At 36.4% G+C, this 26,461-nt stretch overlaps 10 protein-coding genes across 10 annotated transcripts; 3 read left to right on the forward strand and 7 right to left on the reverse strand.

Annotated features, from left to right (window-relative positions):
* Positions 1-90: 90 nt before the first annotated feature.
* On the reverse strand, positions 91-1,350 carry Tsp_03512 (hypothetical protein; the record flags this gene model as incomplete). Its single annotated transcript, XM_003379815.1, has 4 exons — positions 1,324-1,350; positions 460-1,014; positions 334-381; positions 91-148 (listed from the first exon to the last, which is right to left on the reverse strand). Coding segments are annotated over exons 1-4 (688 nt in total), but the record flags the coding sequence as incomplete, so codon positions are not given.
* Positions 1,351-2,207: 857 nt separating this feature from the next.
* Positions 2,208-3,502, reverse strand: Tsp_03513 (putative undecaprenyl diphosphate synthase). The gene is given in 5 exon segments (XM_003379816.1): positions 2,208-2,244; positions 2,261-2,324; positions 2,510-2,539; positions 2,650-2,731; positions 3,410-3,502. The coding sequence occupies 5 exon segments, from the start codon at positions 3,500-3,502 to the stop codon at positions 2,208-2,210; spliced, it is 306 nt and encodes a 101-aa protein (XP_003379864.1).
* A 2,454-nt stretch (positions 3,503-5,956) lies between these two features.
* Tsp_03514 (hypothetical protein) lies at positions 5,957-7,130 on the reverse strand. Its single transcript, XM_003379817.1, has 5 exons — positions 7,061-7,130; positions 6,727-6,866; positions 6,285-6,298; positions 6,174-6,262; positions 5,957-5,976 (listed from the first exon to the last, which is right to left on the reverse strand). The coding sequence occupies exons 1-5, from the start codon at positions 7,128-7,130 to the stop codon at positions 5,957-5,959; spliced, it is 333 nt and encodes a 110-aa protein (XP_003379865.1).
* Positions 7,131-10,702: 3,572 nt separating this feature from the next.
* On the forward strand, positions 10,703-11,493 carry Tsp_03515 (hypothetical protein). Its single transcript, XM_003379818.1, has 3 exons — positions 10,703-10,775; positions 10,867-11,258; positions 11,386-11,493. The coding sequence occupies exons 1-3, from the start codon at positions 10,703-10,705 to the stop codon at positions 11,491-11,493; spliced, it is 573 nt and encodes a 190-aa protein (XP_003379866.1).
* Positions 11,494-12,400: 907 nt separating this feature from the next.
* Tsp_03516 (hypothetical protein) lies at positions 12,401-13,029 on the reverse strand. The gene is made up of 3 exons (XM_003379819.1): positions 12,937-13,029; positions 12,706-12,747; positions 12,401-12,667 (listed from the first exon to the last, which is right to left on the reverse strand). The coding sequence occupies exons 1-3, from the start codon at positions 13,027-13,029 to the stop codon at positions 12,401-12,403; spliced, it is 402 nt and encodes a 133-aa protein (XP_003379867.1).
* Positions 13,030-13,425: 396 nt separating this feature from the next.
* Tsp_03517 (serine/threonine-protein kinase Pim-3) lies at positions 13,426-15,733 on the reverse strand. Its single transcript, XM_003379820.1, has 5 exons — positions 15,658-15,733; positions 15,011-15,523; positions 14,461-14,637; positions 13,682-14,380; positions 13,426-13,577 (listed from the first exon to the last, which is right to left on the reverse strand). The coding sequence occupies exons 1-5, from the start codon at positions 15,731-15,733 to the stop codon at positions 13,426-13,428; spliced, it is 1,617 nt and encodes a 538-aa protein (XP_003379868.1).
* A 335-nt stretch (positions 15,734-16,068) lies between these two features.
* Positions 16,069-16,812, reverse strand: Tsp_03518 (hypothetical protein). Its single transcript, XM_003379821.1, has 3 exons — positions 16,797-16,812; positions 16,230-16,408; positions 16,069-16,206 (listed from the first exon to the last, which is right to left on the reverse strand). Exons 1-3 carry the CDS (start codon positions 16,810-16,812, stop codon positions 16,069-16,071), a joined length of 333 nt encoding a protein of 110 aa, XP_003379869.1.
* A 1,262-nt stretch (positions 16,813-18,074) lies between these two features.
* Tsp_03519 (hypothetical protein) lies at positions 18,075-18,508 on the forward strand. Its single transcript, XM_003379822.1, has 2 exons — positions 18,075-18,224; positions 18,356-18,508. Exons 1-2 carry the CDS (start codon positions 18,075-18,077, stop codon positions 18,506-18,508), a joined length of 303 nt encoding a protein of 100 aa, XP_003379870.1.
* Positions 18,509-19,952: 1,444 nt separating this feature from the next.
* Tsp_03520 (hypothetical protein) lies at positions 19,953-20,617 on the reverse strand. Its single transcript, XM_003379823.1, is given in 4 exon segments — positions 19,953-20,071; positions 20,094-20,223; positions 20,234-20,245; positions 20,516-20,617. The coding sequence occupies 4 exon segments, from the start codon at positions 20,615-20,617 to the stop codon at positions 19,953-19,955; spliced, it is 363 nt and encodes a 120-aa protein (XP_003379871.1).
* A 4,117-nt stretch (positions 20,618-24,734) lies between these two features.
* Tsp_03521 (hypothetical protein) lies at positions 24,735-25,274 on the forward strand. Its single transcript, XM_003379824.1, has 3 exons — positions 24,735-24,914; positions 25,027-25,095; positions 25,212-25,274. The coding sequence occupies exons 1-3, from the start codon at positions 24,735-24,737 to the stop codon at positions 25,272-25,274; spliced, it is 312 nt and encodes a 103-aa protein (XP_003379872.1).
* Positions 25,275-26,461: the final 1,187 nt, after the last annotated feature.

Raw genomic sequence — 26,461 nt, forward strand, 5'->3', positions numbered from 1 at the left:
TGTACGTACCGTTCATCTTGTGCACAACTTACCTTCTCACTGGTACTTACCTTCATCTTGTGCACAACTTACCTTCTCACTTATACTTACCTTCACCCTGTTCACTACTTACCGAACTTACCTTTACATTTACGAACTTCACATTTTCCTATAATGTCTGCTTAGACTTATTTTTAAACATTCCGTTATAGGCAACAAGGCTAAGTAAACAGCCATGTTGCCTTCAACTGAATGTCGGAATCTGTATCTAAACTATTCTTGCCTAAACGTACCTGAAAAATTGAAGCAATCTTTACAATTAACGTACGCAGTATGCAAAAGTTAAATGCTTACTGATCTGCTTCTGACTGACTGAGCATCAACTGATGGCAGGCCTTCGCCCTGTGTAAAGTGTAAAATTGTAAAACAACCGCATGTTCAATAACGTATAGTTTCCTTGTGGTCCGATTGTGTAAATACGGATGTGAGTACATTTTCGAGTAGCAGTTCACCGTATGCTGGTGGATCGAGAACTGAGTAGACGTAATCAAAGGAACTTTTGTCGTCGCTCAACAGCGGCAAATGATGGTTGGTGATCTTGCTCAAAGAGCCCGGAGCGACATCCAGACGATGATTTGCGTGTATTGCAGAAAAGTGATCAAAGCTGACAACTCGGAACCAATCCGGCATCGAGTTCCATTTGCCGTCCGTGACGTAGAAAGTGAAACCGAATAGCCTATTCTCATCATCATCTGTTGGAAATTTGTCTTCGTATTTGACCAGCATCACACGACCTTCATCGACATCAATTTGCGTGAATTCATTTATGGCATCAGACAAATGTCCATCAAAAGCTAAATAACAACTCTGACTTGATGTTACAAGAATTTTCAACTGATCAGTTGGACTGTCTTCGTCGGCAACTTTCAGATGCTGATTTGACAAAATTGCCCAATTCTGACGTTTGTTTTTCCAGCGCATTGGTTCGTTGAGCAAAATTTTTGAATGTTGAACCAAAGAATGCACCAATTTCATCTAAAGTTTGAACAAATTTATTTGCAGTGTTGTGAAATGTAAAAGCATGTTAAATAAAACTGATACAAAACAGCCACATTATGAAAATTGAAGACGAATAAGAGTGCATCGTTGTTCCTTATTTAATAAGTAGACAAATATGCAAAAAAAATTACTTACATTTGTTGGTTATTCAGTTGCAGCTGCAGGCTAAAGCATTCAACTAAACATTCTTAGTCTGTGATAAGCAACACGGCATTGTGACCACTCTCACTCATCAAAATAAACAAAACGTGTACTTACGTACTTACTTACTTACATGTCTATCACTTTCGAACCGCACTGATGGCAACTCATACTACCAAATTTATAGAATACACACAGACACCAGCGCAAATCGACTGTATTCACGATCTGCTGTTATTACAAAGCATTTAATTAACTTACAATAACAAACAATTACACAAACTTACAATAAGGGAAACCACACCGATTACTGTATCATTACTGGGTAATGCCAGTACACCAACTTCAACTGACGCAGAGCGCGATCAGTATGAAGACATATCTTGTGGAGGTGGATGATGCATTGCATTCCTATAATAGGCAAAAGCTGTACTTACGTATTTTTGTGATAGCACATTTAGAACGCATTGATATAAACTTGACAAACCATGTTCGCCAGAGCGACAGGAATTAGAAAACGGTTCAATTATGATGACGTAGGCTAATTCAATAAAACATTGATTTACAAAATTTCTGATAAATAGTGTTATATAAACAGAATATTCTTTCCCTTCACTCTTACCAGAAATATAGTTGTAAATACAGTTGCTGCACTGCAGTAAATATAGTTGTACACCTAAAAAACAACACTTCCAGTGCAGTATTGAAACTTAAAGCTTAATAAAGTCAAACATAACCAATCTACGTTATCACTTATATGATGCCGATGTGGAATTGATGGCGTAGCCAACATACAATCTGTTTCCGGAAATCAAAATGATGGCAAACAAACAGCAGGGCGAAATTATGATGCACAGTTACCACATACAGATACTTTTCATAATCTAGTTATTACATTACATAACAGCTGATCATAATGATGTATAATGAAAGTTGAAATTTTCTGAAAAGTAATTAATAAAGTGTAATATAAGTTGAAACAACTTCTGTATCTGAAACATCTGTAAAACTGTATTTCCAATGAAATTTCAAATCTTGAAGTTATTCAAATCAAGGCCACCCAATCTACAATATTATCAACATGTTTTGTGCGCTGCAGTTAAGATTCAAGTGATGTGGAGTTGAACGCATAACAGATCTACAATCTAAATTTCACTGAATAATTTCAAAAAGCTGTGCAAAATTATAATAATGCATATTTACCATATTCACTAATTTTTCAGAATCTCTTTGTTTGTTTCTTTGTGTTTGATCATTGATATGAATATAATATAAATTCTGAAAGTGAATTATATTAATGCCGTCATCTAAAAATAAAAAACGGAAATACGAACTTCATGGTCTTCAACATCTGATGTATCTGAAAGTTAGTAATAACAACACGAAAAAGAGACCTGTCAGTTTCCATTCACCATATTAGTAAAGTAACATGCATAGCATACCACCACCAAAATATCAAATCCTACTTACCACTATTTCCTGGTTCGTTTTGAAGAGCGGAAATATAGTTGACAACGCGCCTGACGGACAGCAATCCAGTGAACAGAATAACCTAAAGTAATCGAAGTACTCTGATTAAACGTATAATAAGTAAATTATGCAAATGACTATTTACTTTGCCTCCGGAAGAACAACCTAATTCACCATCAGTAATAGCGCAGTGCAATGAATTTTATGAACAACGTTACTAAACGAGACGATGAAATTTATTACGTTTTTATTTACACACTTCATATTACTACGCAATATTGCACTATTGCGTAATATTGCATTACTACGTAATAGTGCAATACTATGCAAATTTGATGAGCTGAATTTAGCTGATTGAAAGTATGAGGTGATAGAATAATGTACGAATATTGTTTTTCCACAAATCAGAATTAGATTTATAGTAAAACTGAAAGCAGTTTAGAAAATAAAATGCATTTTCAGATTTATAAAAAAAATAGATTTAATTTTATAATGATAATAATTACCACAGGAATTATGTAACGTTTAGTCGAATTAAAAACAAGCAGATTTTCATGAACAACGCATTCAATATATTTATGGAGAGTAGTTAAATTGCATGAGAATTACAATAATTACAATTCATACTTGGAAATAACATAGAATTATTAATCACCCAACAAATAGCTATTAAAAACAAAAAGTTTCATGTAGATCTCTAAAAATGAATATTCATGAAATAGAAACAATACATTTCTCATTAAGAATATGTTATTGAAACTGCCGCAACATCCCGGCCAGGAATTTGAAAATCTTCGAAAAAAAATTGTACCAGAAGCAGATTTTTCAGAACCATTTGTAAACCGCAAAACATTACTACTAGCCAGCAAACGAATGTTTATTCTGCTTCTCCGTAAACAATCTTCGGATTATAAAATTTGCATTTCATCTCTAACATCACACTTACTTTTACTACACCTTTATGTAAATTTTTTTTAAACTTCAAACTCAAATGCCAATACCAATTCAACGTAATAATTAATAATAAAAATCTTTTATAATGTTATATCATATATATATATATATATATCTGACAGATCACATCAGCTAAGCGCAGTTCATTCAGCTCGAAATAGTGGGGAGGAGTGGGTAGAATTTTCAATTGAGCGCGATCTCCGTTCAAGTTAAAATCATTAAGAACCGTATGCTGGAAATCATTAGACGGGAAAGCAAGGCGGGACAACAAAAGAGGAAGGAAGGAGGGAGAACTTGCAGGATGGAGGGGGTGAAAGTTGTCAGATTGTGAATCACGTTCCTTCACTCAACCTTCACGGAAAATAATCAGGCGTTCCTTCATTTATCAATAATGACAACATTAATGGAGATATTGAGTTATTTTCTCAATGATAAAAAACAGTGGGATCTATAAGTCTGTGCTATTGGCAATACAATGGCATCATAGGGTCTTAAGGATGAACTGAACGTTAGTGCCATTCTGAAAGTTTCAAGAATGGTGGTTAAAACTGTGTTTTCTAGCTAGCAGCAACTTTCCCATGTCATGCTGAAACAATTCTGTTCGCAAATCGAACAGTTTAGAGCATTTAGGGGTGTGATTTCTCTATCCCGGTGACAGACAGTTCCATTAAACAGTTGGCCAAGTATTTTACCTCAGCAGTGAATATCACAGAAGGGATTAAAGATAATGTGGGAGTGGTTCAACGACTATGTCAATACTATTTTACAAATGCATTTGTAAGGACTATTGAGAATTATAGATCTATATATCATTACTACTATATATTACGGCTGGAGATTGTCGTGTCTGTAATAAAGTATTGATTATTAATTGAACATCATTACAGAAAAAAGCGCGTTAGGTTACATCCAAAACATTAAACTTAAACAATTACAGCAAGATGTAAAAGCGGGCATGCTTAGCAAATTGCGGGAAAAAACGGAACGAAAACAAAGTATAAAAAAACAGCAAGTATGTAAAAATTCATACCTGTTAGCAGGACTGCCTGAGCCATACATTTTTCCAACTGAGTTTCCTGATTTCATCATGTATTCAGTTTCACAATCTCAACGTATTTGTTGAAGTGAAGCACCAAAATAACCAAATAACGCAATGCAGTGAGTAATTAGAACGCTCTTCAGCAACGAATAATTAAATAATAGTGCAGTTCTCTCAATAAGGAGAAATTTATATAAGGAAAATTACTTCCGGATTTGAATGGCACAAAGTGCACGTAGCAGAATGCCATCGGCAATGTTCACCTTCATATTAGCATAAACATACTCCGCTGACCTAGAAATGCGTGTATGCTTTGAAAACGTGAGGTAATGTAATGGGCTAACAACAAAGACTATAATAATTGCTCAACAGCAACAAAATCCTGAATACGTTACAGATGAAAGTCTCTATCTATCTCAAAAAATATTATGACGTAATTGAAAGAAGCATAAAAAACCGTAACTTAAATGAAACTGAACGGCAACGTTAATCGTACGTAAATTAAACAACAATCAACTATTAGTGTATGATCGCTGCCTAAGCATGCAATAATAGTCAACAGGATAATAATACTTTGCAATGAATACCATTTTCAACAGAATTAACTCATTAATTTCAAAGAACCGATTCCTTAGTTATCATTTAGCAGTTATATATTCAATATCTATGTCAAGCATTTTTACAATGTCATTCAATAAAAAAACTGTAACTTACAAAAATAGTCAATTTCCCATCATTTGGAGATATACATGTTCTGAAGAGTTGCACAACCTGATTGGCCATATTGAATATAAATGATGATGCTTGTCAGGTTTCCTTTGAAGTCGTCCTTTATTCTGATGTTGCACGACACCATCCGCCTACAAATATTCCAAAATCAACCCTACAACAAAATTTAGAATTCTTGAATTGATGCAAATTCAAATCATACACAACATGATCATCGATGAGTTACGCTTTACGATTAATATTTGATTTTCTTTTCGTAAATGCAAATTTGCATGAAGATTGTACTAAACATGTAGTACGCCTACTTTTTGTTATTCTCAGCAAACAATCTCTACGTCCGTTGATGCAAAATCACACAAACGACAAGATATGAGACAGAACTTTACAATATTAAGGATAATATTCCTTCGCACATCTAGAAGCGATTGGTTAGCCCAAATAAAGTAAATTAAATAAAGTTATTATTAAAGTTTTAAAGCAGAAGTTAAGTCAAATTACTTCATAATTATTAGGCGCGTCTCATTAACATGCAAATTTTCATTCTTTCATTGCTTTCCCGTTTGTTTGCTTAGCAACTATAGGTCGCTAGAAACGTCGCCATCTATCTAATACATAAAAAACCTTAATTTGAAAAGCTTATTTTTCAGCAATGTAATGGTATTTGGAAATGGGAAATCACGTAATTGTTATTATTGTGATGTTACATCATATATATTGTTTTTAGCATGATTTTAGATTAATAGTCGTGAAAATTCTTACTTGCCTAATGTAATGAAAAGCAGGTGCAGTAAGACCGATTTACCAGAAAATGCATGCAAAGTTTGTGATTCAATGGGTGTTGGCGTACGGTAGGCTGGGAGAGTGCATTGATGTGGAATTGGAATATTGAATCTATTAATAAGATAATAAATACATTAAATGACGACCCTGCAAAATTGAAATTGTTTTAAAACCTATTTCATCAGTTTTTATAGAATAAAATTAATCAAAATCTTTAAAAATGCAATGCAAGTTCAAAATTAACCGTAATTCATTTCAAATGCAAATCAAGTAAATTCATAATAAATGTTTTTTATTGAACAATAAGTAGAAATAACAAGAGATAATGCGGTAGAAAATTCTTGACATCAATTGTAAAAATACGAAAAGTATGCAAATTAAATACAGGCCCTCAAAATGTACAGTAATATTAAGTGTAATGTATGACAGCAATATCGCTATACATTAGGCTTTGAGAACAGAGTCATCGTAGGTGACAGACTTCAGATAGTAAGCATCTATGCCATCTATTTTGGAATACGTATTTGGCAGTTCAGAATCTACTATTCGCTATGAAGCGAAATCTGGGCAGAAACCGAGGATGGAAGGCACGAGGGTTTTCGAGACAGAGAATCCTTATGCCCAAGTAATAGGGCAGTGGTTGGGCACAAATGAGGCGGAGCATGCGGTACGTAGGGGTAACCACCGCAAACAAGAAGCTTTGAGAAACAAAATGCTAAAAACATTTACGAAAAAACAAAAGTAATCAAAAGAAATTGAGCAATCTACCCTTCCCTGTGTAAAGTAGCAAAAATCACGGTGTCAGGAAAAAAGTGGCAACCGCTAAACCCCTGGCCTTTTGGACATAGCTCCCTTAAAAATCGAGAGAAAATGCGAAAAAATTCCACCAGTGAATTGAGCATGCAAAACCAACATCATCCCCTTCACCTGAAAACTGGGCTAAAACACTAAGTCCCCACGCTTCTAAAGTGGGGCCCATGGCATGGCCGTCATCAGTAAGAAAAAATGCAGCATTGGGCTGTTGTTACGTCTGTACGTGTTGTAATGACATATATTAATTGCGTCTTTGTAATGAAGAATCTTTGTCTCGACATCAGAAATTGCAGGACAATAATTCAAACAAATTTAAATGAAAAACCAAAAATGTGCAAAAGAATGATACCAAAGATTGAAGTGATGTGAAAAATCAAAAGAAAATTGAAAGAAAATAAAGCATCTTGATTGATAAAATACAAAAGGGGACATAATATGGTAAGAAATATTGAATTCCATTGAAAAAGGATTGAGCAACGTGCTCAACAAATATCACAAAAATGTAACAAAGAAAAGATAAAAGTAACATAAGTGACTGAAGATGAAAACCATTCCAATGTTTAGTCACCACAACTGACCAGTGCTCACATCCATCTCGTCCATTGATGGTAGCCATTCCATTTGGCATATCTTCTCCGTGGGTTGCTTATTACGGTTTGTTACATGTTTACGAATTTGTATGCAATGTATCATGAGTCGCTATGTTTAAAATTAATGTAAGAATAAAAAAGCAAAAGAATAACAAATAGTAATCTTTGAAAAGAAAATCAAAATATAAAAGAACATATAATAAGAGTTTTTAACAAAAGAAAGAATCATTTTTAAAATGGTAGAATAAAAATAATTCAATTAATAAAAACAATATAAAGAAGATGCATATCTTGAAATTAAGCTAAGCGTTAAATGGAAATAATTAGAAGTTAACAAATGAAAAAAATCTATAAATATTGCGACTTATGAAAATAATTGCATACTAAGATTTTGGGCGGCAAAGCCTGAACACTGCATTAAATCAAAACTCAACCATGTAAGGTTTGTCATTAACTTAATTGTAGAAACTGACAAGTGAATTCTAAAACCTACATAAACCGTATTATTTAATTCTGTTTGTTAATTTACAATCTTAATATATACTTTCATCATTGCCTTTTAATAAATTATAAAATAAGTGAAAAAAAATGCAACTTACCCAAATTTATGTTTTCACCTCGTTCAGGCTTGCCTTCTCTTTGTCCAGTCGAAAATTATGATGAGCAATTTTCAAAAAATGGAAATAAAATAAACATACGAAACAAATCAGTTTCTTCAACAGCAATAGCAGGCTATCGAGTAGCACATAAAGTGCAAATAACCGATCGGAATATCACACAATTACGACCGCTTTCAGAATGCTGTATAAAAGAACCACAGTAGAATCGAATAGCTAACGTGGACGCAGTAACCGATATAGCGGTGTATGAAAAAAGTGAACTGCTGTATTATGGAAAATCACTGACGGCGGAGTAATAGTCGCCGTGCACGATAAAACTGAAATGCTGCGCCCCAGATAATAAGCCGTTGCGCAGTAATGTGCGTTGTACATTATGCAAATTTTTTGCGAGATAGCAAATACCTCAGCGCGGAGTAATTAATGGACGCGGTGCACGATAGAAATGAATTGCTGCGTCAAAAAAAGTAAACCGGGGTTGAGTAATCGCTGGTGTGAATTATGGGAAATTGTTGCGCCATAGAGAACAACCCGCAATGGGCGCAGGCATTATGGAAAACTGATGCGCTGTAGAAAATATCCCATTGCGGAGTAATCGACACCGTGCAGAACAAAATTGAAATGCTGCGTTATAGAAAATAACTTCTGCTTCTGTGTAATGGACGTGAGCCATTGTGCAAGTGGATGTGCTACAAGGATTGAGCCGTTGTGCAGTGGAAAATGTCGTCTTTCATAACAGAAGTTGAAACAGCTGCGCTGCGACTACGAACAATAATAAGGAAAAATCTGAAAAAAGAAACTGTATCAAACAAACAAAGAACAACAAATAATGATGTTGAAATAGCAGTTACTGTAATTGCAATTGAACATTGAATTCCTCATGTTTTCAAAGTAACAATGAAAATTCAATACACTATTAATTGAATACATTACTAGATACTGAACAAAACGCTCAATAACTTGCACCTGAGAGTCATTGCCTACTGTCTAGTTATTTTACAGTAAGTAATTCGACTTAAGTGGAAAACGATGAATAAATAAATAATGTGACCTAAACTTGTTAGATATAGATTATTATAGACTACAGATTATGTACATATAAACCAACAGAAATCAACTGTGGATAGATAATCGTTAACGATGAGGATAAGAGCCTCTGAAGGTTTTCTAATATTGAAATGTTAGAGAATCGACATGTATTTATTTGTAAGAATAGATGGAAATGTAACATTGTTCTTGTTGTATCACTACTGTAAAAGGTTTGAAGTTGAATTATTGTTTGAAAGTAGAGTCTTATTGTGAAACTGAAACACACAAGATTACACTAATAACAATCGTGCACAACCCCGTTTATTGATCAGCTGCAACATCATATAGTATTGTTTTTATGATGGATGAATTTAAATATATCTTTTGAATTCTACCATTTCTGAAAATATTTCTACAATCGAATTTAACACTGTCAAATTACCATCAAAACTACTGGGCTGCAAATGACAGAGAGTAGAGTACGTAGACGAACATCATTGAATAATTTCATATGTCCATAATTGTGCAAAGTGCCCGAATGCGTACCCCTATACATTGTATGACAACAATTCGTAAACTGTTCTGTTTATATTTTGCATAATAATTGTCATTTACGTCGAACCGTTCGAGAATGTATTTCTTGCGTACAAATTGTGTTGTCACACGTGTTGCATCGATGCAACAACTAATAACTCTGGCAACGAAGATCAAACAAGAACAGAAATCAATAACCCATATATACCAATATATGCATAAACATGCATGTAGTATATATATATTGCATGCATGAAAATTGCATCATTGGATAAATAATAAGTGAACTTAACGAACTGCTGGTTTTTTGATCAAGAGAACGCAAAGTAATAAATAAGAAAAATTAGAATGTTGTTAAGTGTAAATAAGAAAGGAATTTTGATGAAAGCAAAAGTCACTTTTAGCAAATAGCAAGCAGACGCTGTTGTTCCACTTTCTCGTCCTTATTTTATTTAAATGAAAACAAAAATATCAATTTCATTCACCCATTTCTTCTTCACCACGCCAACCAGTAAGTAAAACGGTGTAAACAATTCAACTAAACAATCCGGTTGTTATGCTTCTTTTTTCATTTGCTTGCTTTATTGATTAGCATTCTCCAACTAACAATACTAATAAATAATAATTAGTAAAGAATTTCTTTGTTGTGGTTGTTGCATCAAGTGATAAAAGTTTAGCCAATAGAACAAGTTAATTTTATACGATAAAGTAATAAATAATAACTTGTGAGTGTACTAGAAAAGATATGTTATTATGAATGAATGAATGGGATATAAGGAATTCGTGTGTGTGTGTGTGTGTATGTGTGTGTGCGCGCGCAAGTGACCGTGTGAAAGAGAGACAGACAACATGTGTCAATAAGAGATGAAATAAAATGAATGCGGTTTGTTTTCGGCCGAGAAATTCTCAAATGCCAAAGTGAATGAATGAATGAATTGACCAGCGGTCATTGAAGCGTCCAATCAACCATGAATGAAGAGGAAAAACTGCACAGAGTTGGTAAATGGTTGTTTACGCATCGACCGCTACTCAAAGTCGGCCGTTAATGATAAGAATAATGATGATCACAACAAATAGTGCAGTTGGAGAGAGAGAGAGGCACAGCTGAGTGATAGAGTATATACTAATTAAGTATATATATACATATGCGTGTGCGTGTTTAAAGCAGACATCGATCGGCCGCATCAGATTTTAGCTGCGCTTTGTCCAAGACCAACCAGCCAGCCAGCCAGTCAGTCAGTCAGTCGGCTAGTTAGCAAAACAAAACAGCTTGGCGCAGCTGATCACCCCATCCAGCCACACATTTCATCCGCTTTGAATTCATCTTGGACCATGCTGTTCAACCGGTCAACGATCGTGTGCTTTTCCCAATATTTATTTATTCAATACGCTCCATGCATCCATGTTGAATATGCGCAAACGTTTTTAACCAATGCATGCTGTCGAATTTTCAACAATTCATTCAAGAAGTGCAAAAGCAATGAGTGTGCAAAGCGAATTGGTCAACTGGCTGGCTGGCAGGCTGTCTGTGATTGAACGAATAAAATAGCTAGTCAGCTAGCCGGCTAGCTCTAGAGCTAGATAGACAGACTACTTTCCCATTTTTTTTCTGCCCACTGAAATGACCATGTACATGCATATGTAAAATCAGAGACGACGACGTAAACAACACCATACAATACAAAAGAATAGTCGAATGTACAGTGTGCACGGTCTGGTGAACCTTTTTGTGCCAGCGTTGACCCAGCTTGACGCGTAGGTTTCTGGGCCAACGACGATCAATCAACACGGTGGACAAAAGAAAAAGCAACATAAAAACGAAAGAATTGACCTGACATTGGCATGGTGCCAAGCAAAACGAGAAAATCAAAAAAAAACAAATGAAACAAAAACCACCACAAGCATCGCTATAATAATAGAATTAGTTGTGCGTATAACTGCTTTTTTTTCTTTCATCAACTAAACTAGCCGGTGGTGGTGAAAAAGAAAAAAACAAAACTCCACTTCCGGTCAGAGTCACGCCCGCGCACTGGTTGATTCATTACGATTATTTTCGACCATCGTTTAAAAGATGAAGAAAAATGACCCAGCCTGGTCGTTGATGTTCCACAATGCCGATGACGTCATGATGAGACGATGAAAAGCACGTCCGGTATTATTATTATTATTATTATCATTATTGGTATTTGATGTGCGCCTACTGCCTTCACTCGTCGATTGTTGTCGTCACCAAGCGTGGACGACCACATTCCAATGACGCACAAAGAGCAAGCAAGCCCGGCTAGGCCGGTTGGTCCACCGTGTGTGTGTGTATGTGTGTGCTTATTTTATTTGCACAACTAAGCGCACACATTGGCGACAACTGTAAAACAAAAAAAATCTGCTTCCGCCAACACAACATCCGTCGTTGTCGTCAATCAATCCCAACGGAATCTATCCCACCCACACAACGACAATTAATTTGCCAAATAATGATCATGCAAACTTGAAACATGCGTCATCCGACAACAGGCCGGGCTGCGATAGTGCAAATTAACATGATAAAACAAAACATTACTGCAGCAAATGTCAAACAGAGACATGCACACATACATACATACATACATACATACCTTACATACACACGTATGACTACTACTACTACTACTACTACTGATTACCTATTACTACAGACAATGATGTCGGTGAGATATGATCGGAACGCACATTTTCAAACAAGGCCGTGTAGCGAGCTGCTGTGTCAGATCGCGCATGCCGGACGTGCCAAACTGACGTACAGTTGAACGAACGATCGAACGACAAACAATAAATAATACAATACAGTATACGACAATACGGTGGTGGTATGTGACAATTTTTTCAACCAACTTCCTCACGCACACACAGAAGCATTCATTCCACCACGACCGTTTGTTTGATGGATGAGGAGGATGCTTTGCAAAAAAAAAAGGTTTTGCTTGTTTGTTTATACCATTTTCTCTTCTGCTGCTGTGAGCATTGCAATTTTTAAAAACTAAAATGCATAAATAAATTAATAAAGAAAGAAAGAAATATGTATTTTTTCATTTTACAAAATACAATTTGCTTCGGCAGTTTCAGGCAACAACAACACAACAGAAAAAAAATAACAAAAAAAGCAATACCTAAAGAACAAAAAAAGGCTAAAAAACAGCGTTTCCATTTTGTCAACTAAAATAATAACTAAGCACAAAATGATTGACGAGTGGATCAACAATGAACAATTATTATGACATTGAAGAAGAAGAAGAACACAGTCCAAATGTTGAAAGGGCATAATAAAAATTATGCACACAACTGTGCACCAAAATGCTTCTCTCACTTGTCGGTCAGTGTAGAATGGAAACAAATACAAGAGTAACATCAAAGCATTCGTCGTCGACCTTCTCCGCTAGTGTCAACAGCCCAATGTATTGTAAAAAAAACAAAAAAAATGCATCATTCCAATAGGATAAATTCACACATCTTTTATATATATGCATTCATTATAAGTATATCATGACAAGAAAAACAATCTTACAATAATTCATATATTACACCTAAATAAATATAGATAGCAGCGGCAACTTATGATCATTGTTTTCCATATTATTATTCAAAAAAAAGGACGAGAATGATCCTTCCTCTTCTTCTTCTTCGTCTTGGTTGCTTTTGGTAAATGATGAAAAAATTTTCATGTTTCACAACAGCGTGCTAATGGTGCGTTTAAAAGATGACGACGAACAAAAACAATAATTATCATTTGGTCATCATTTTTGCAGTAAATTATAGTAGTAGCAGTAATAGTAGTAGTAGTAGTAGTAAAAGAGATTAACACAGCTGCAACTGCAACAGTGGGAAAATAGATATAAAAAAAGCAACCAAATATACAAGTGTGTGTTTTAGTTGTGAAACTGATGAGCAAGCAGCTAAAAATGATCACAAGCTACCGCAGAGACTTTCGGATCGATCACCGTAACTTTCGCACGATGACGAACCGTATGCACTAGTGCTACACGGACTGGACGGATTATTGTCGTTGTTGCTGTGAATGTTGGTATTGGTATTGGTGTTATCGCTGCTATTGCTGCTGCTGTTGTTGTTCGTGGTCACAAAGCCGCCATTCAATTTCAGCGTCGGCTTTGAAGGCAGGAGAGGGGGCGGGGGCAAAGGGAGCGACAGCAACAACGCTCTAGTGGTCGGCATCGTCGCCGTCGTTGTGGGGGATCTGGAAGAGGAGGAACTGTTCGACGACAATGAGCCAGAACACGACTGACTTATTGAAGGCCCGGTTCCTGATGAGCAACTACGGTTTCGTGATGAGACGGCATCCACGGCAGCCGGATGGCGCGTGTGAAGCGCCGTTTTGGACGAATCTCCGCTGAGAGAACAAGATGAAGCCATGACCGCCGCCGGTAGTGGATCCGTTTCATCACATGAGCATGATTGTTGGGTCCGCGAGCCGGCCGAACAAGCCAAATCCTTCGGCACAGACACGGATACCGGCTTCACACGACGAAACCAATGCGCCGCGTACGCTGCCGACGTTGATTCGGCCTCTTTCAGCCAGGCGTGCTTCAAAATCGCTTCTAGCGTAGGCCGCTTTTCTGAATCAAACGAAAGGCATTTCTGAATCAAATCGCGGCAACCTAAATGGCAAACATAAAAAAATAATATCCCCAAAAAAACCGACATATTGGAAATGATATTTCAATTCCGACAGACGTACTTTTCGATACTGAATGCCGCCACGTCAACTTTCCCCTCACAATATCCTCGTCAGAGTGGTAAGGTATGTCGCCACAAACCATATCAAATAATAAAATACCCAACGACCAAACTGTCGCAGGGGTGCCGTGATATCGATTGTGAATTATCCATTCAGGAGGGCTGTAAACACGCGTACCTATAATTCGAAAAACAAAAGCTACATTCATCAATAATTTGTACAAATTAACCCAACGAAATTGTATAAAACTAAATATTTAACAAAAATATATTCCGACAGAAAAGATGACAAATTTTTGAAGCACAGACAGAAACCGTGCGCATGCAGAGAGAAAGAAACAACAGAAAAATGAACGGCTTCGCGTGCATATCAACAATGCAAAAGCAAATAAATCAATGTGTGCAAATCAAGGAAAATATATATATATATATATGTATGTATATCGAGTGTGAAGTTGTGTGATAGTTGTGTCCATTTGTATCAGAGCTGGTTGAAATATGTATTAAATATGCATATTCTCAATTCTATTATAATTTGTGCCCTTTCTTACCTTCAAAATCTGTAAAAACGGAATCTTTGATAAAAGCACCGGAGCCGAAATCGATCAACCTCAAAAAGCCCGTACGTAAATCGACCAGCAAATTTTCATCCTTGATGTCCCGATGAATGATGCCCGAATGGGCGCAGTCGATCACCGTCTGAACAACTTGGCGGAAAAAGTGACGAGCCAAGTTCTCGTCCAAGTGGCCTTTGTCAGTGATGAAATCGAACAGATCGGCCGAAGGTGTGGGCCTTTCCATTATTATTAGAAACCCATCGGTACGTTCGTACCAGTCGAGCAGGCGGATGACGCCGTCGACGTGACGAATACGATGAAGCAGGCACACCTCCAGTGGAACTTTACGCCCGTTCAACATGCCCCACGACACTATGCATTTGCGGTTCACGTATTTAATGGCCACTGGCAAACCGTCGTGCATTCGAAAGCCTGAATAGACGGTTCCAAATCCACCACGTCCAAGTTCACCACCGATTTTATAAACTTTTCGAACAGCATCTGAGACTAGAATTGACAAGAAGAAAATTTACAAAACATAATAAATATATAATCTCATAATAATTTAATTTGTATCTATCTATCTATCTCTTTTTCTCATAAATAAATTAATAAATTAATCAATTTATCCAAATACATACTAGGACAACAAAATCGAGTAAGGGCAGAGAACGAGTTAGGTTGGAGGGTGCTTTGGTCGTCCTCACCGAAGCCCATCGTCGGTCAACGAAACGGAAGCTATCAAATGGCAGCCAGCTTGGCTCGGTAAAACCGGTCAAGAAGCTGCCGCCTGCTTCTCTGCCAGACAATGCGTGGGAGAGTGATTGTTAGCCAGCTTAAAACAGGCCGGCTGCAGAAAATAAAGTTTAATTTCAAATAAAATAAAATTAAGTAAAAAAAACGCGACAATAATTTCCACCACTGGACACACAGATCACACGCGCATACGTACGTACATTACGCACTTACTTACGTAGTACGCACGCATACACTAGGCGGCGGAGGCGGCAGCGTCGGCGGCGGCGATAAACACATAAAGCTAGCCAGTACTATTAGTAGTAGTTAGTAGTAGTAGTAGTAGTAGTGATAGAAGCAGCAACAGCGGCGGCGGCAGCAATAGTAGTAGTAGTAGTAGTAGTAGTAGTAGTAGTAGTGATAGTAAAATTAGTAGTCATTGAATGGCTGACTGGCTGGCTGAGTGCGTGGCAATTACCGTTACCGCCGCCTGTCGGTCGCAATTCGTCACGCTCAGCGTAAACGACTCGCTCCGACTCGACGGTGGCGCTGACGGCGCCAACGAGCGAGCGCGCGACTCAACCGCCCCCGCAGTTGGCAACGAGCCAAAAGGCCGATCAAACGCGCCAGATGATGTCGAGAGCGCACGAACGCCGACTGAATGAACAAATGAATGAATTGGAAAGGGGCACTGTGACACAACACGATGGAACCAGATACGACGGCTCGAGCCGGGTGCGAAAAAAAAAACGATTTCTGCACTGACACACAAAAATCAAAATCAAACGGAAAGAAGAAAACTATTCCTGTGAACAAACAAAAAGAAACAAACAAAATAAAACAATAATTTCAAAAATAAATACAAATATGAATACAAATTAAACAAAAAAAAAACGCGCACGCGCGCAGTGAGTAATAGTAGTGAAGCGGTCTAAATTGGAGGAGGCGAAACGCGCATTTATTGGAAAATGAAAAACTAGGCCACGCGACTCGTCGCGTTATTTTCTATCAAAAGCGCAAATAATACACAGACAGACACACTCACGCGCGCGCACACGCATATATACATATATCTATACATATATATGCATGTACGTACGTATGTATGTATAAATATATGTATAAATCGATGATCGGACGACCTTCCCGCCAAACCAACGCTCCAATGGCTAGGACAGCCAGATTGGCACTCGGCCAGACGGCGGCGCTAATTTGAATTGGCTGGTCACGGCGCCGCCTGCCGCGGGTCGGGTCACACACACACGCGCGCACACACACACACACACACACTTGACAAGTCTGTTGCCATTCTTCTCCACTTGGCCTCTAATAACGCCTCCATTGAAGAAATATTCAAAATTTCCCGCCAACCAAGAAAAAAAAACAACTAACCAAACAACCAATCAAAAAGCACTGCTGAGCTGATTGATAATTTTATGCAAAAAGTTGATCGTTCTTTTTCCAATAAATCCACAAATATCTCCTCCCATTGTTTAACATTTTATTCAATACACACACACACACACACAACAGCTGATTTGAAAGTATAAATTTTAAACAATCCAAACTTGTCGCAAAGAGCAAATAGTAATGAGAATAATAATAATAATAATAATAATAATAGTACACTTTACACATCTGTCATTGGTCCGTCTTTCACTACTGGAAGCACATTCTTCTCATTCAACTTCAAATCAACTACTACTCTGCTGCTGATCACTTTTTCTCTGTCTTCACGCTCATGCTCTCTCCCAACCCCCCTCAACCCGGCCTCAAAACACTACAGCATATATTATTTACACATATTCTGTTGTTATTATTATTATTATTGTCTTTCACCCGTGGTCATAATCATATTTTTATTGTCATATAAATTATCATCTGTCAATTGATAATAATCAATCTTAAACATGAAGAAGAAAAATAATTAAAAAATATAATTCAAATAATTTTTGTTTAATCATTCACAATTCAATAAACTGAAAAATACTTTAAAACAGCATATATTATTATTATTATTTCGGATTCTTTTCCATTTTTTTTGTTTTTTAACAAAGTTATTTTCTGAATGCAAACTATGAAAAATGAAAGATGTTTTGTTTTTTCATTCAACAAGTTAACCAATTGACCACTACCACCACCACCACCACAACTAGGATCACCACCAAGTGACACATCCGGTTAAATTTCTCGAGCGTATATAAACGCGGGACAAAACAGCACAAGCATGCACTCGTCCATGCACATATGCATATGCATATGCTTGCACGCATGCAACCAAGCAAAGCAAGCAGGCATGCACGCACGCGTGTCGTGTGTACTTATGCGGCTGCTTGGCAATTGTCAGCATAAAAGACAAAGCCAAGCAGCAGCAGTAGACGCGTCGACTATGAAAAGCAGCTTCATTAGAACAAAGCCGGTCGTTTTGGTGATCAGACACAGCGACACACAATACACAGCTTTTCCAAGCAATGTGAGCAAAAATAACAATAATTATTCCACCAATACACGCACACACACACACACAAGCTTCAACTAGACATGTATGTACCAAGCAATGTAAAGTAGTGAATAGAATAATTTAAAAAATTAAAAAAAATTAAGCAAAAAAAGAATACACGTAGAAAAGAACACAAGAACGAACTCTACTTCTCCATCCGCTTATACGCGAGAAAAGAAAAAACAACAACAACCCCAGACAAAGCAGACGGCAATATCGATCATATGATTATTATTGATCATCAAAAACTGCTTTGAGCATGATGATGGGGGATATTTGAATAAAAAATCATTTAAACATAAAAGCAAAAAAAACAAAGAAAAAAGACATCCGTTGCAATTTGTCATCGTTATCCAACAGGGGGGTGGTGTATGTGTGATGAAATGCGCGCTTTGATTTGATAAATGATCTGCATCAAAAAATAGCCTCTCCTATGACATTACAAATCAAAATAACCGATTGAAAATTTGTCAAACTGCCAAATTAAAAAAAAGTGAACAATGAAACATACTTTCGACAATTTTAAAGTACAAAAAACAACAACTATAAATAAATAAGTAAAATATCCATCCATCCACTCATGAATGAATGAAAAGCGAGTGCGCACGCACGCACGTGTTTTTTCTCTGCTGTTTCATTCATTCATTTTTTTCTTGTTTTTCAATCAAAAAATAAACACAAATAAGCTTCGAAAAAATGAAAAAAATTTCCCCTTGTTTGCATTCTATTTCTAGCTTGGCTAGAAGCCAAATGGACGACGACGACAATAAAGAAAAGAGTTTGGTTTTCTTTTTCATCAATACTACTACTACTACTACTGCTGCTGCTGCTGCTAATAATAATAAGAAGAAGAAGAATAACAAGCGCTTTTTGCTTGCCTGCCGCTTGCTTGCTATTATATTCAGCTTTTCGAAAAATGGCAAAAGCGTTCAAACTTTGTGAAAGCGACATTTCACAACGGAAAACCCAGACAACGGCGAATCAATGACCAACGTCGAGCAAAATTGCTTGTCGACTGAGATGTGCAGCAATGCTCAAAAGAAAGCATCGACCAATGAATAACAAAGATGCTAGACGAACAACAGCAGCAACACCTCTTACCTACTACTGCTACTACTGCTGATGCATCCCATATGCTGCTACATACATACATACAGATAGGGACAAAAATGGATTGATTTGGGGATAAAAGATGACAACAAAATTGACCAATAAATAAAACAAATATCAGATCCGCTCGGCTAGTGCTGTAACAACAACAAGGCTTAATGAAAAAAAAATAAATTGCAACTGCAATTGCAGTTGTTGCTTAAGACGTGTCACCAGCTGCAAGCTACGACATATTCCATCAAAAAAACAACAACAACAACACTGTTGCATTTTAAGATGAAGAAGAAGAAGAAGAAGAAGAAGAAGCAGACACACCACACACACACACAGACAGACACAACACTGCTGTTGCTTGCTTGTTCACTTCGCAGTTGTTGTCAGTGAAAAAAAAAACAACATTATTCGTCGCATTTTTTTAAAATGATATTATTAAAATAGAAAGTCAAATAGCTTACGCAGCAGTTTGGAAAATTTGTAATAAATTTTGCACAATAGATGAAAAAGTGAACATCAGAAGCAAATTAATGAAGCAGAGCAAAAAAGTTTGTGCGCATTCGTCGTTAGCATGCATGTGCATCAACACACAGATTTTCAAACACATTGATGATGATGATGATGCCTGCTTGGCTTGGCAGTGTCATCATCGTCGTCAACCGTATGCATTTTTCCGTTCAAACAACTCAATTTCAAAATTTGCAATTCTATCCACTCTTATAAAACAAACCCATATACCACCACTCGCCACTGTGTGACAAGCACCGCCACCGCCGACGATCATCATACATTCCAACATTACAGCTGCTCGTTGTACATCAATTTTGTAAAAAGCATACAGATTAACAAAAAAAATGTAACTTTGTAACTTAAATTACCCACAAATGTAACTTAAATTATTCAAATATTTTAAGTTTTTTCTCGCATTGGAAAAGAAGTCAAAAATGTTTTTTAAATGAAGATAAAAATCACACTTTGAAAAAAAGATTAAAGCAGTAATCAACTATTGTATGAGAAGAAGCATGCACAAAAAATAAATAAAAATAAAAAATTCATGCAGTTAGCTAGTTGCACAAAGTTTTACAATGCTGAATTCCAAATATTTCAGCTGAAAGAGGTTGTTGGCCAAAGCAACCGGAAAAGAATAGAAGAGAGATAACTACTACTACACTACTAGTAGTAGCAGTACAAGCGTGGAATGTAACGCCGGTGCAGCTGTCACACGTCACAAGAGATTTTCCCCTCTCTGCTAGACAAAGCATACATATTTACTAATTTTGCTAAATTGACTTTGTCTGCCCAAGCAAGGTATAACGACGACGACGTAACAGATTTTCCATCAATGATCTTGAAAACGTCACTCATAAGCTTGGGGGATAATCACAACAGATGATGACGACAACAAGACAACAACAACAACAACAACAGAAAATGTAAAGTCTCATAATTTTGGAAAGTTGGAATACCACCAATTTGCACAATAATGATGATGAATCATCATCATTCAAAGTGTTGCGATTTATACAAAAAACACCAGAGCAGATAGATAGATAGATAATTTGACATATTCCTATTCACAAACGATGCATGCAGCACAGCATCCGTTTTCTTATTCATCTTAATTCGAATATCATAAATACCTGTACTTGTGCTCATCGAATGCAATTTCAATCACTTTGCAATCAATTGTTGCTAATATTAAATGGATAAAATCCACCGCTTTGAAATTCACTTCACTTCACTTCACAAGTTCCCTTTTCCATCATTTGCAACAAATATCTTCTTTGCGCCTTGCTTTTTGCTTCTTCACCTTTTGAATTGAACTTTGAAAACAATTTGAAAATAGAAAAAAAGAACAATAAAAATAGAAAAAAAACTACATTCCATTCATTCTATTTCATCATCGCCGTACCAATCACCGAAGCATTAAAAAACAACAACGATGACCAAGCACGTGCATTGAGCACACACGTTTGGTATTGAAATTCAACCGGCTAAGTGAAAAGCAAAAAGGAAATTAATAATCGGCAGATTAACACTCGAACCATAACTATTTTATTGTAAACTTCACTTCATCAATAAATAATAGATGATGAATGTTGTAATCAGGAAAACCAAAGCATATATATTAGCTTGGAAAATAAATGAATCCCTCCTCCTCCTCCTCTAATGAAGAAGAACGATCAGCAGCTGAAGAAAGCGCCCTACCCTACACGTTTCGTTCCGTTCCCGTAACCTGCTAATGTTGAACAGAAAGGGGAAAACACATGCAGCACGTGCGTCGTCAGTCAGTCAGTCAGTCAGTCGGTCGGTCGGTCGATGATGGAATTTCACGAATGTTCTGTTACAATTATTATTACTGTGTCAAGCGCATCTTTTCACCATTATACATGCCGTCACAAAATGCTTGAATTCGATTGAAAAACAACAACAAATTGATTTTTAAAGTCATATATATATATATATATACATGGGTGTGAAAGAGTCTGCCTGCATTCAGAGAATAAATAAATAGCAATGATTTTCTTCGTCTGGCTTAATTAGATAATTGAATTTCAAAACCAATGCCAGTGAAAGGCAAAAATGGAAAAGAAATAAATAAACGAACACATACACATATTATTTTTAATAAAAGAAAAAAAAGAGACAGACAGAGAGAGAGGAGAGAATACATCTGAAAAATGCTTTTTTTTAAAAATACATCATCATCAACCAACCAATGATGACGAACGAACAAAAAGCAACCGAACAGACAGAGAAAATGATGCTTGGCGGTGCCGGTCACCGCCAGCGTGACGTTGCCTATCCGACGACGGCCACGTTCCAATTTTGTCCAATCTCGCAATGGAATTTTCCCCCTCCCCTTAATTGGTGAAATTAAATCAGTGTCACCGGCATAGTCGACACCGACCATTTTCCACGGTGGAACGCTTTTCCTGTCACCGAAAGTTTTCACCTTGTCCCAAAGGCAGAGATTGTCAAAAATTTTCTCTTTTCTTTCTCTTTCTCTTTCTCCCTCTCCCACTTGTTGTTTGATTTAATTACACAACTCATTCAACTTGCTCGTTTTTTCTCCTTCCCACATAATATCCGATAATTTATTCCATCCACATCCATCTATATCACAGAACTATATACTCGTTCTGTAGTAGTCTATGAGCATTCCAACACTTCTCTTTTCCCTACCCCTCCCTCTCCTCTCGTTTTTTTTTAAAAAATGAAACCCATTTTCTCGGCGAGAATAAAATTCGGTTAATTGATGTCTGGCCGTCGTTCAAAGAAGCTTCTGCAAATTAGAAACGACTAGGAAGTAGAGTGAAAGGAAGAAGCAGAAGCAGAAGAAGAAGAAGAAGAAGCAGAAAAAAAATTGGCTCAACGCCAAATCGACCCTGAAGCAAGCGGAAACGATCGATAAGAACGCGCGACGCCACTTGAAGCACACAAATCGAACCTAGCGAACAGAGACGCGCGTCATTAGATTCGCACAATAATTGAACAACAATAAATGGAAAAAAATAATAAATAAATAACGCGAGAAAAACAACCAACCTATAATACACATAATATATGCATATAGTTATAAAAGAAAAACAAACAGCTGAAATCTTCCCACGTTTGCCGACTGCATTCATCAGTTATAGTTAGTTGTTGTTCAATATTTTTGAACGGATATGAACTTGGCGCTCGTGCCATGGTGCATCGATTCCCAGAACAAAAAGCAAAATCGATCAGACAGACGATAGTAATTTTTTTTCTTTTTTTTGACAATATACTTTGCAAATAGAAAACAAAATTATCCACAAACTTTGAAGTAATAATATCCCCCTCCCCACCTTTCCCCCATACCGCATGTCTACTTTTCTACTTTGTTTTTGTCAAGTTCACAACCGACAGTAATGCAAGTAGACCAAAAAAGAATCGGCAGATAATTTCCATTCAGTTCAGTTTTGGGATCCAAAAAAATAACAAAGAACAAAAAATCTGCCCATCAGCTTGAACAGTAAGCAGGAAATAATAACAGTAATAAAGCGTGACAATTTTTCAAGGAAAAAACACTCCCTGTACCAGACTGTTTCAAGTGCGACGTTTCATTTTAGTTTCTCTCACTTTTTTTACATTAAATTTTTTCCCTTCCCAACCATCATCAGACAAGAAAACAAGGTCGCGATCGCTTGCAGGCAAGCATCTGGCGTCCAGGTAAGCAGACTGAATTACGTTCCAATGAAAGTTCTGCACACAAGTATGTGCGTCTGTGTCACAGTTTGATGGGGGAGGAAAACAATTTTTTTTTTATAAAAAAAACGTATCTCAAAAAATCCAAACTGATGCCGTAACGTAAGCCGAAGAGTTGGATTACAAGGGAAAAGAGATGAATAGCACACTTGAAAAGCAGAAAAAAAATAATACTTTTCCCCAAATTTTTTTACTGCATACCAGACCAGCACAACCTTACACAGCATCATTCATAAGAGCGAAACAACGGGGAAAATACATTTACAGTAAGAGAACGCAAAAATAATGACAATAATAATAATAATAAATTGAAACAGAAAAGCAGAATTTGTTGCTTCATTTCAACTATCTCCGCGAGATGTTGCCAAAGCGAGCGGTTAATAAATGAATGACTGCACAAAATCACCAGCCTCCTATACCCCTCGACACGTCAATTCAAAAACCGGGCGGCAAATTTGAAAACAGAAAAAAAAAGAAAAATTTCCCGCCTCAACGAGAAAATATGTACACTGAATAACGTACGTAGAACGAGAGTTATGAGAGAGTTCAAAGAGAAATTGTTATAATGATCGTTTACGGCGTACCTCCTCTCTGCCCCTACTCATTTTAGAGAATATTTTTTTAAAAATAATCAACAAAACTAAAACAAAAAATGCTTCTTACCCGACTGAAGCTGAGTCGGATCGGCTATTCTGGACTCGGACATTGAGACTCGACTGTGCCTGGGTGTGGTCAGTGGTCAGGTGAAGAACAATTTGCCAGGTAAAGGTGAAACACGACCGTGATAAGCTTGATCAACAGAGGGAGAAAGAGGGTCTTGGATATTTTTACATGAAAGGCCTGAAGAACAACATCAGCCTATGAACAAGATGCACAGTGCTGTGCCTTGGCAAGAACAGAAAGTAACAGAAGTGACATACCGTTGCGCGCCTTTTAAGAAACGTCAACGCCGCCGCACTACCAAATCACTGCGCAACAATTCAATGTGTGTAATGTCTGGTGCCGACAGACGGCGGTGGTGTCGAACGTTTGTCTGGATACAAATTTCGACGCTGAAAAAATAAAAACACTTCCCGCTAGTTAGTTCACAATCTAACAATAATATTATGATTAATAATTTATAATAAAACATGCTTTAATAAAGATATGAATATTGAAAATGACCCGATAAATGCGCTTTACCTGCAAAGAGGCAGCAAGCGAATGGACGAGACGATATGCGTTGGCAAAATTCTCCCAGTCGGCCGACGTCAGAAAAGTTTCATTTCCTTCCTCGTCATGACTCTCCAAGCAGAGCAAATGGGGCTGGAACAAAACAAAAAAAAAGTAAATAGCATAAAAATAAAAGGAAAAAAAATAATAAGTGATAAAATTATAAAATAAGGAAGTGAAAATTAAATCAACCAACTACACTATTATTTATTTATCTATTTACTAGTTGTACTTTGATCACATACCAACAAATTCAACCGTACAAGATTTTTCTATCACTGTTGAATCTTTGGTGGTTTGGTTGAAAATTTTCCACAATAATGGACAAATTTCGTCAAGAATAAATTTTTTAAACAAATATAACATTCTACGAGAAATTCATTTGCATAATTACCATTCATTTTTGCATAGATCAATAATGAGCCTCATCACTACCGGAAGTATGAACAGCACTTGCGGAAAATGTTCGCTTAACAGCAATTTATAAAATGCAAATTTTCACCAAATTATCCTGCAACTTTTCCCCCCATTGCATTTCTCTTCTAGCCCGGCTTTATTTTCCGCTTTCAAAAACGATGAACAGTGGTGAATGATAATTTCCGCCCAATTACGCAACAATCATCACAATTTCACTATACTAACAAATGAAAAGCACAAAAAGAATAAAACAAAACGATGACAACACATTTGCCTATCCCCGTGACGATACTGCTAAGATGTCGTCGTAGTTGTGAAACTAAATTTTGGAAAAATTCAAATTCACATGCAAATATTAGCAACAACATTAAATAAAAATATTTTTTTTTACAATGACGTAATATTTTGTGTATTCAAAGAAAAATTGTCTGCTTTTCAAAATAATAATATTAATATTAACATTTCACATGATAACAAGCAAAATTCACTATTACGACAATATAAAAAACACTTATTCAACGCAATCACAATCACAACGCAAAGAATTACAAAATAAGAAATAAAAATATTAAATCAATAAAAAAAAATACCATTTTCTCACAAAAATTAACTCAGTTTCAATGAACTCAGAACTCAAAACGGTCAGTACAGAATTTCATACTGTAGCAAAAAAAACTGCAAACAGCAAAAACTAACCCACTCAAAATCTGCCAATTGGACTTTTTCAGTTAATCAAAGAATTCAATTTTTCCCCCAAAATACTCATCAAGCACCAAAAAATGAATTAATTAATTTTGAAAATATACAACTAAACCTTTTCCATATTATAAGCAAAAAAAAGAATAACTGATACACTTTCTAAACAGGTACAACATTCCCCGCTCAAAATTACCAACTGTCAATGCCACTTTAAATTACCAGAAAAAAAACAGTGGGTGAAACTGAAAAAATTAACTAACCTATTTTGCATACGTTTAAAAATTCTTCAACTTTCATCACATCGTTTCATGGACAACAACATCACTATACTACCTGCAAAATGTGAACAATAAAAATAACAACACATCGCAATGATGAATATAAACTTGAAATTTGCAATTTTTCAAATAAAAATTATTTAATAATCATTTTAAATAACAATACCGACGACGTAACACAACTTTCTCATTTTATCGAGAGAAAAAGTAATTTTTACTAATAAGTCAGCAGAAACTGAGAAAATTTTAATATTATCTTAAAAACAA

This window comes from Trichinella spiralis (genome assembly GCF_000181795.1).
Source record: "Trichinella spiralis strain ISS 195 chromosome Unknown Scfld2, whole genome shotgun sequence".
NCBI classification, from domain to species: domain Eukaryota; kingdom Metazoa; phylum Nematoda; class Enoplea; order Trichinellida; family Trichinellidae; genus Trichinella; species Trichinella spiralis.

Coding starts and splice junctions, on each gene's coding strand:
- Tsp_03514 (XM_003379817.1), bottom strand. CDS start 7,130: ATGGGCCCCACTTTAGAAGCGTGGGGACTTAGTGTTTTAGCCCAGTTT. Junction 6,867..7,060: donor AGGTGAAGGGGATGATGTTG/GTTTTGCATGCT, acceptor AAATGTTTTTAG/CATTTTGTTTCTCAAAGCTT. Junction 5,977..6,173: donor AACTTTGCATGCATTTTCTG/GTAAATCGGTCT, acceptor TTTATGTATTAG/ATAGATGGCGACGTTTCTAG.
- Tsp_03515 (XM_003379818.1), top strand. CDS start 10,703: ATGAATGAAGAGGAAAAACTGCACAGAGTTGGTAAATGGTTGTTTACG. Junction 10,776..10,866: donor ACCGCTACTCAAAGTCGGCC/GTTAATGATAAG, acceptor ATACTAATTAAG/TATATATATACATATGCGTG. Junction 11,259..11,385: donor AACTGGCTGGCTGGCAGGCT/GTCTGTGATTGA, acceptor ATGTAAAATCAG/AGACGACGACGTAAACAACA.
- Tsp_03520 (XM_003379823.1), bottom strand. CDS start 20,617: ATGCTTTGTCTAGCAGAGAGGGGAAAATCTCTTGTGACGTGTGACAGC.
- Tsp_03519 (XM_003379822.1), top strand. CDS start 18,075: ATGCGGCTGCTTGGCAATTGTCAGCATAAAAGACAAAGCCAAGCAGCA. Junction 18,225..18,355: donor ACACAGCTTTTCCAAGCAAT/GTGAGCAAAAAT, acceptor AAAAAAATTAAG/CAAAAAAAGAATACACGTAG.
- Tsp_03517 (XM_003379820.1), bottom strand. CDS start 15,733: ATGGGCTTCGGTGAGGACGACCAAAGCACCCTCCAACCTAACTCGTTC. Junction 14,381..14,460: donor GCGGCATTCAGTATCGAAAA/GTACGTCTGTCG, acceptor TTTGCCATTTAG/GTTGCCGCGATTTGATTCAG. Junction 13,578..13,681: donor TCGATCCGAAAGTCTCTGCG/GTAGCTTGTGAT, acceptor CCACTGTTGCAG/TTGCAGCTGTGTTAATCTCT.
- Tsp_03516 (XM_003379819.1), bottom strand. CDS start 13,029: ATGCCCTTTCAACATTTGGACTGTGTTCTTCTTCTTCTTCAATGTCAT. Junction 12,748..12,936: donor CGTCAATCATTTTGTGCTTA/GTTATTATTTTA, acceptor TATGCATTTTAG/TTTTTAAAAATTGCAATGCT. Junction 12,668..12,705: donor CAGCAGCAGAAGAGAAAATG/GTATAAACAAAC, acceptor TTTTTTGCAAAG/CATCCTCCTCATCCATCAAA.
- Tsp_03513 (XM_003379816.1), bottom strand. CDS start 3,502: ATGTTTTGCGGTTTACAAATGGTTCTGAAAAATCTGCTTCTGGTACAA. Junction 2,732..3,409: donor CTGGCCGGGATGTTGCGGCA/GTTTCAATAACA, acceptor CGATTACTTTAG/GTTATTCTGTTCACTGGATT. Junction 2,540..2,649: donor AAACGAACCAGGAAATAGTG/GTAAGTAGGATT, acceptor ACTAACTTTCAG/ATACATCAGATGTTGAAGAC.
- Tsp_03521 (XM_003379824.1), top strand. CDS start 24,735: ATGAATATTGAAAATGACCCGATAAATGCGCTTTACCTGCAAAGAGGC. Junction 24,915..25,026: donor TGGAACAAAACAAAAAAAAA/GTAAATAGCATA, acceptor TCTATTTACTAG/TTGTACTTTGATCACATACC. Junction 25,096..25,211: donor TCACTGTTGAATCTTTGGTG/GTTTGGTTGAAA, acceptor ATTTTTGCATAG/ATCAATAATGAGCCTCATCA.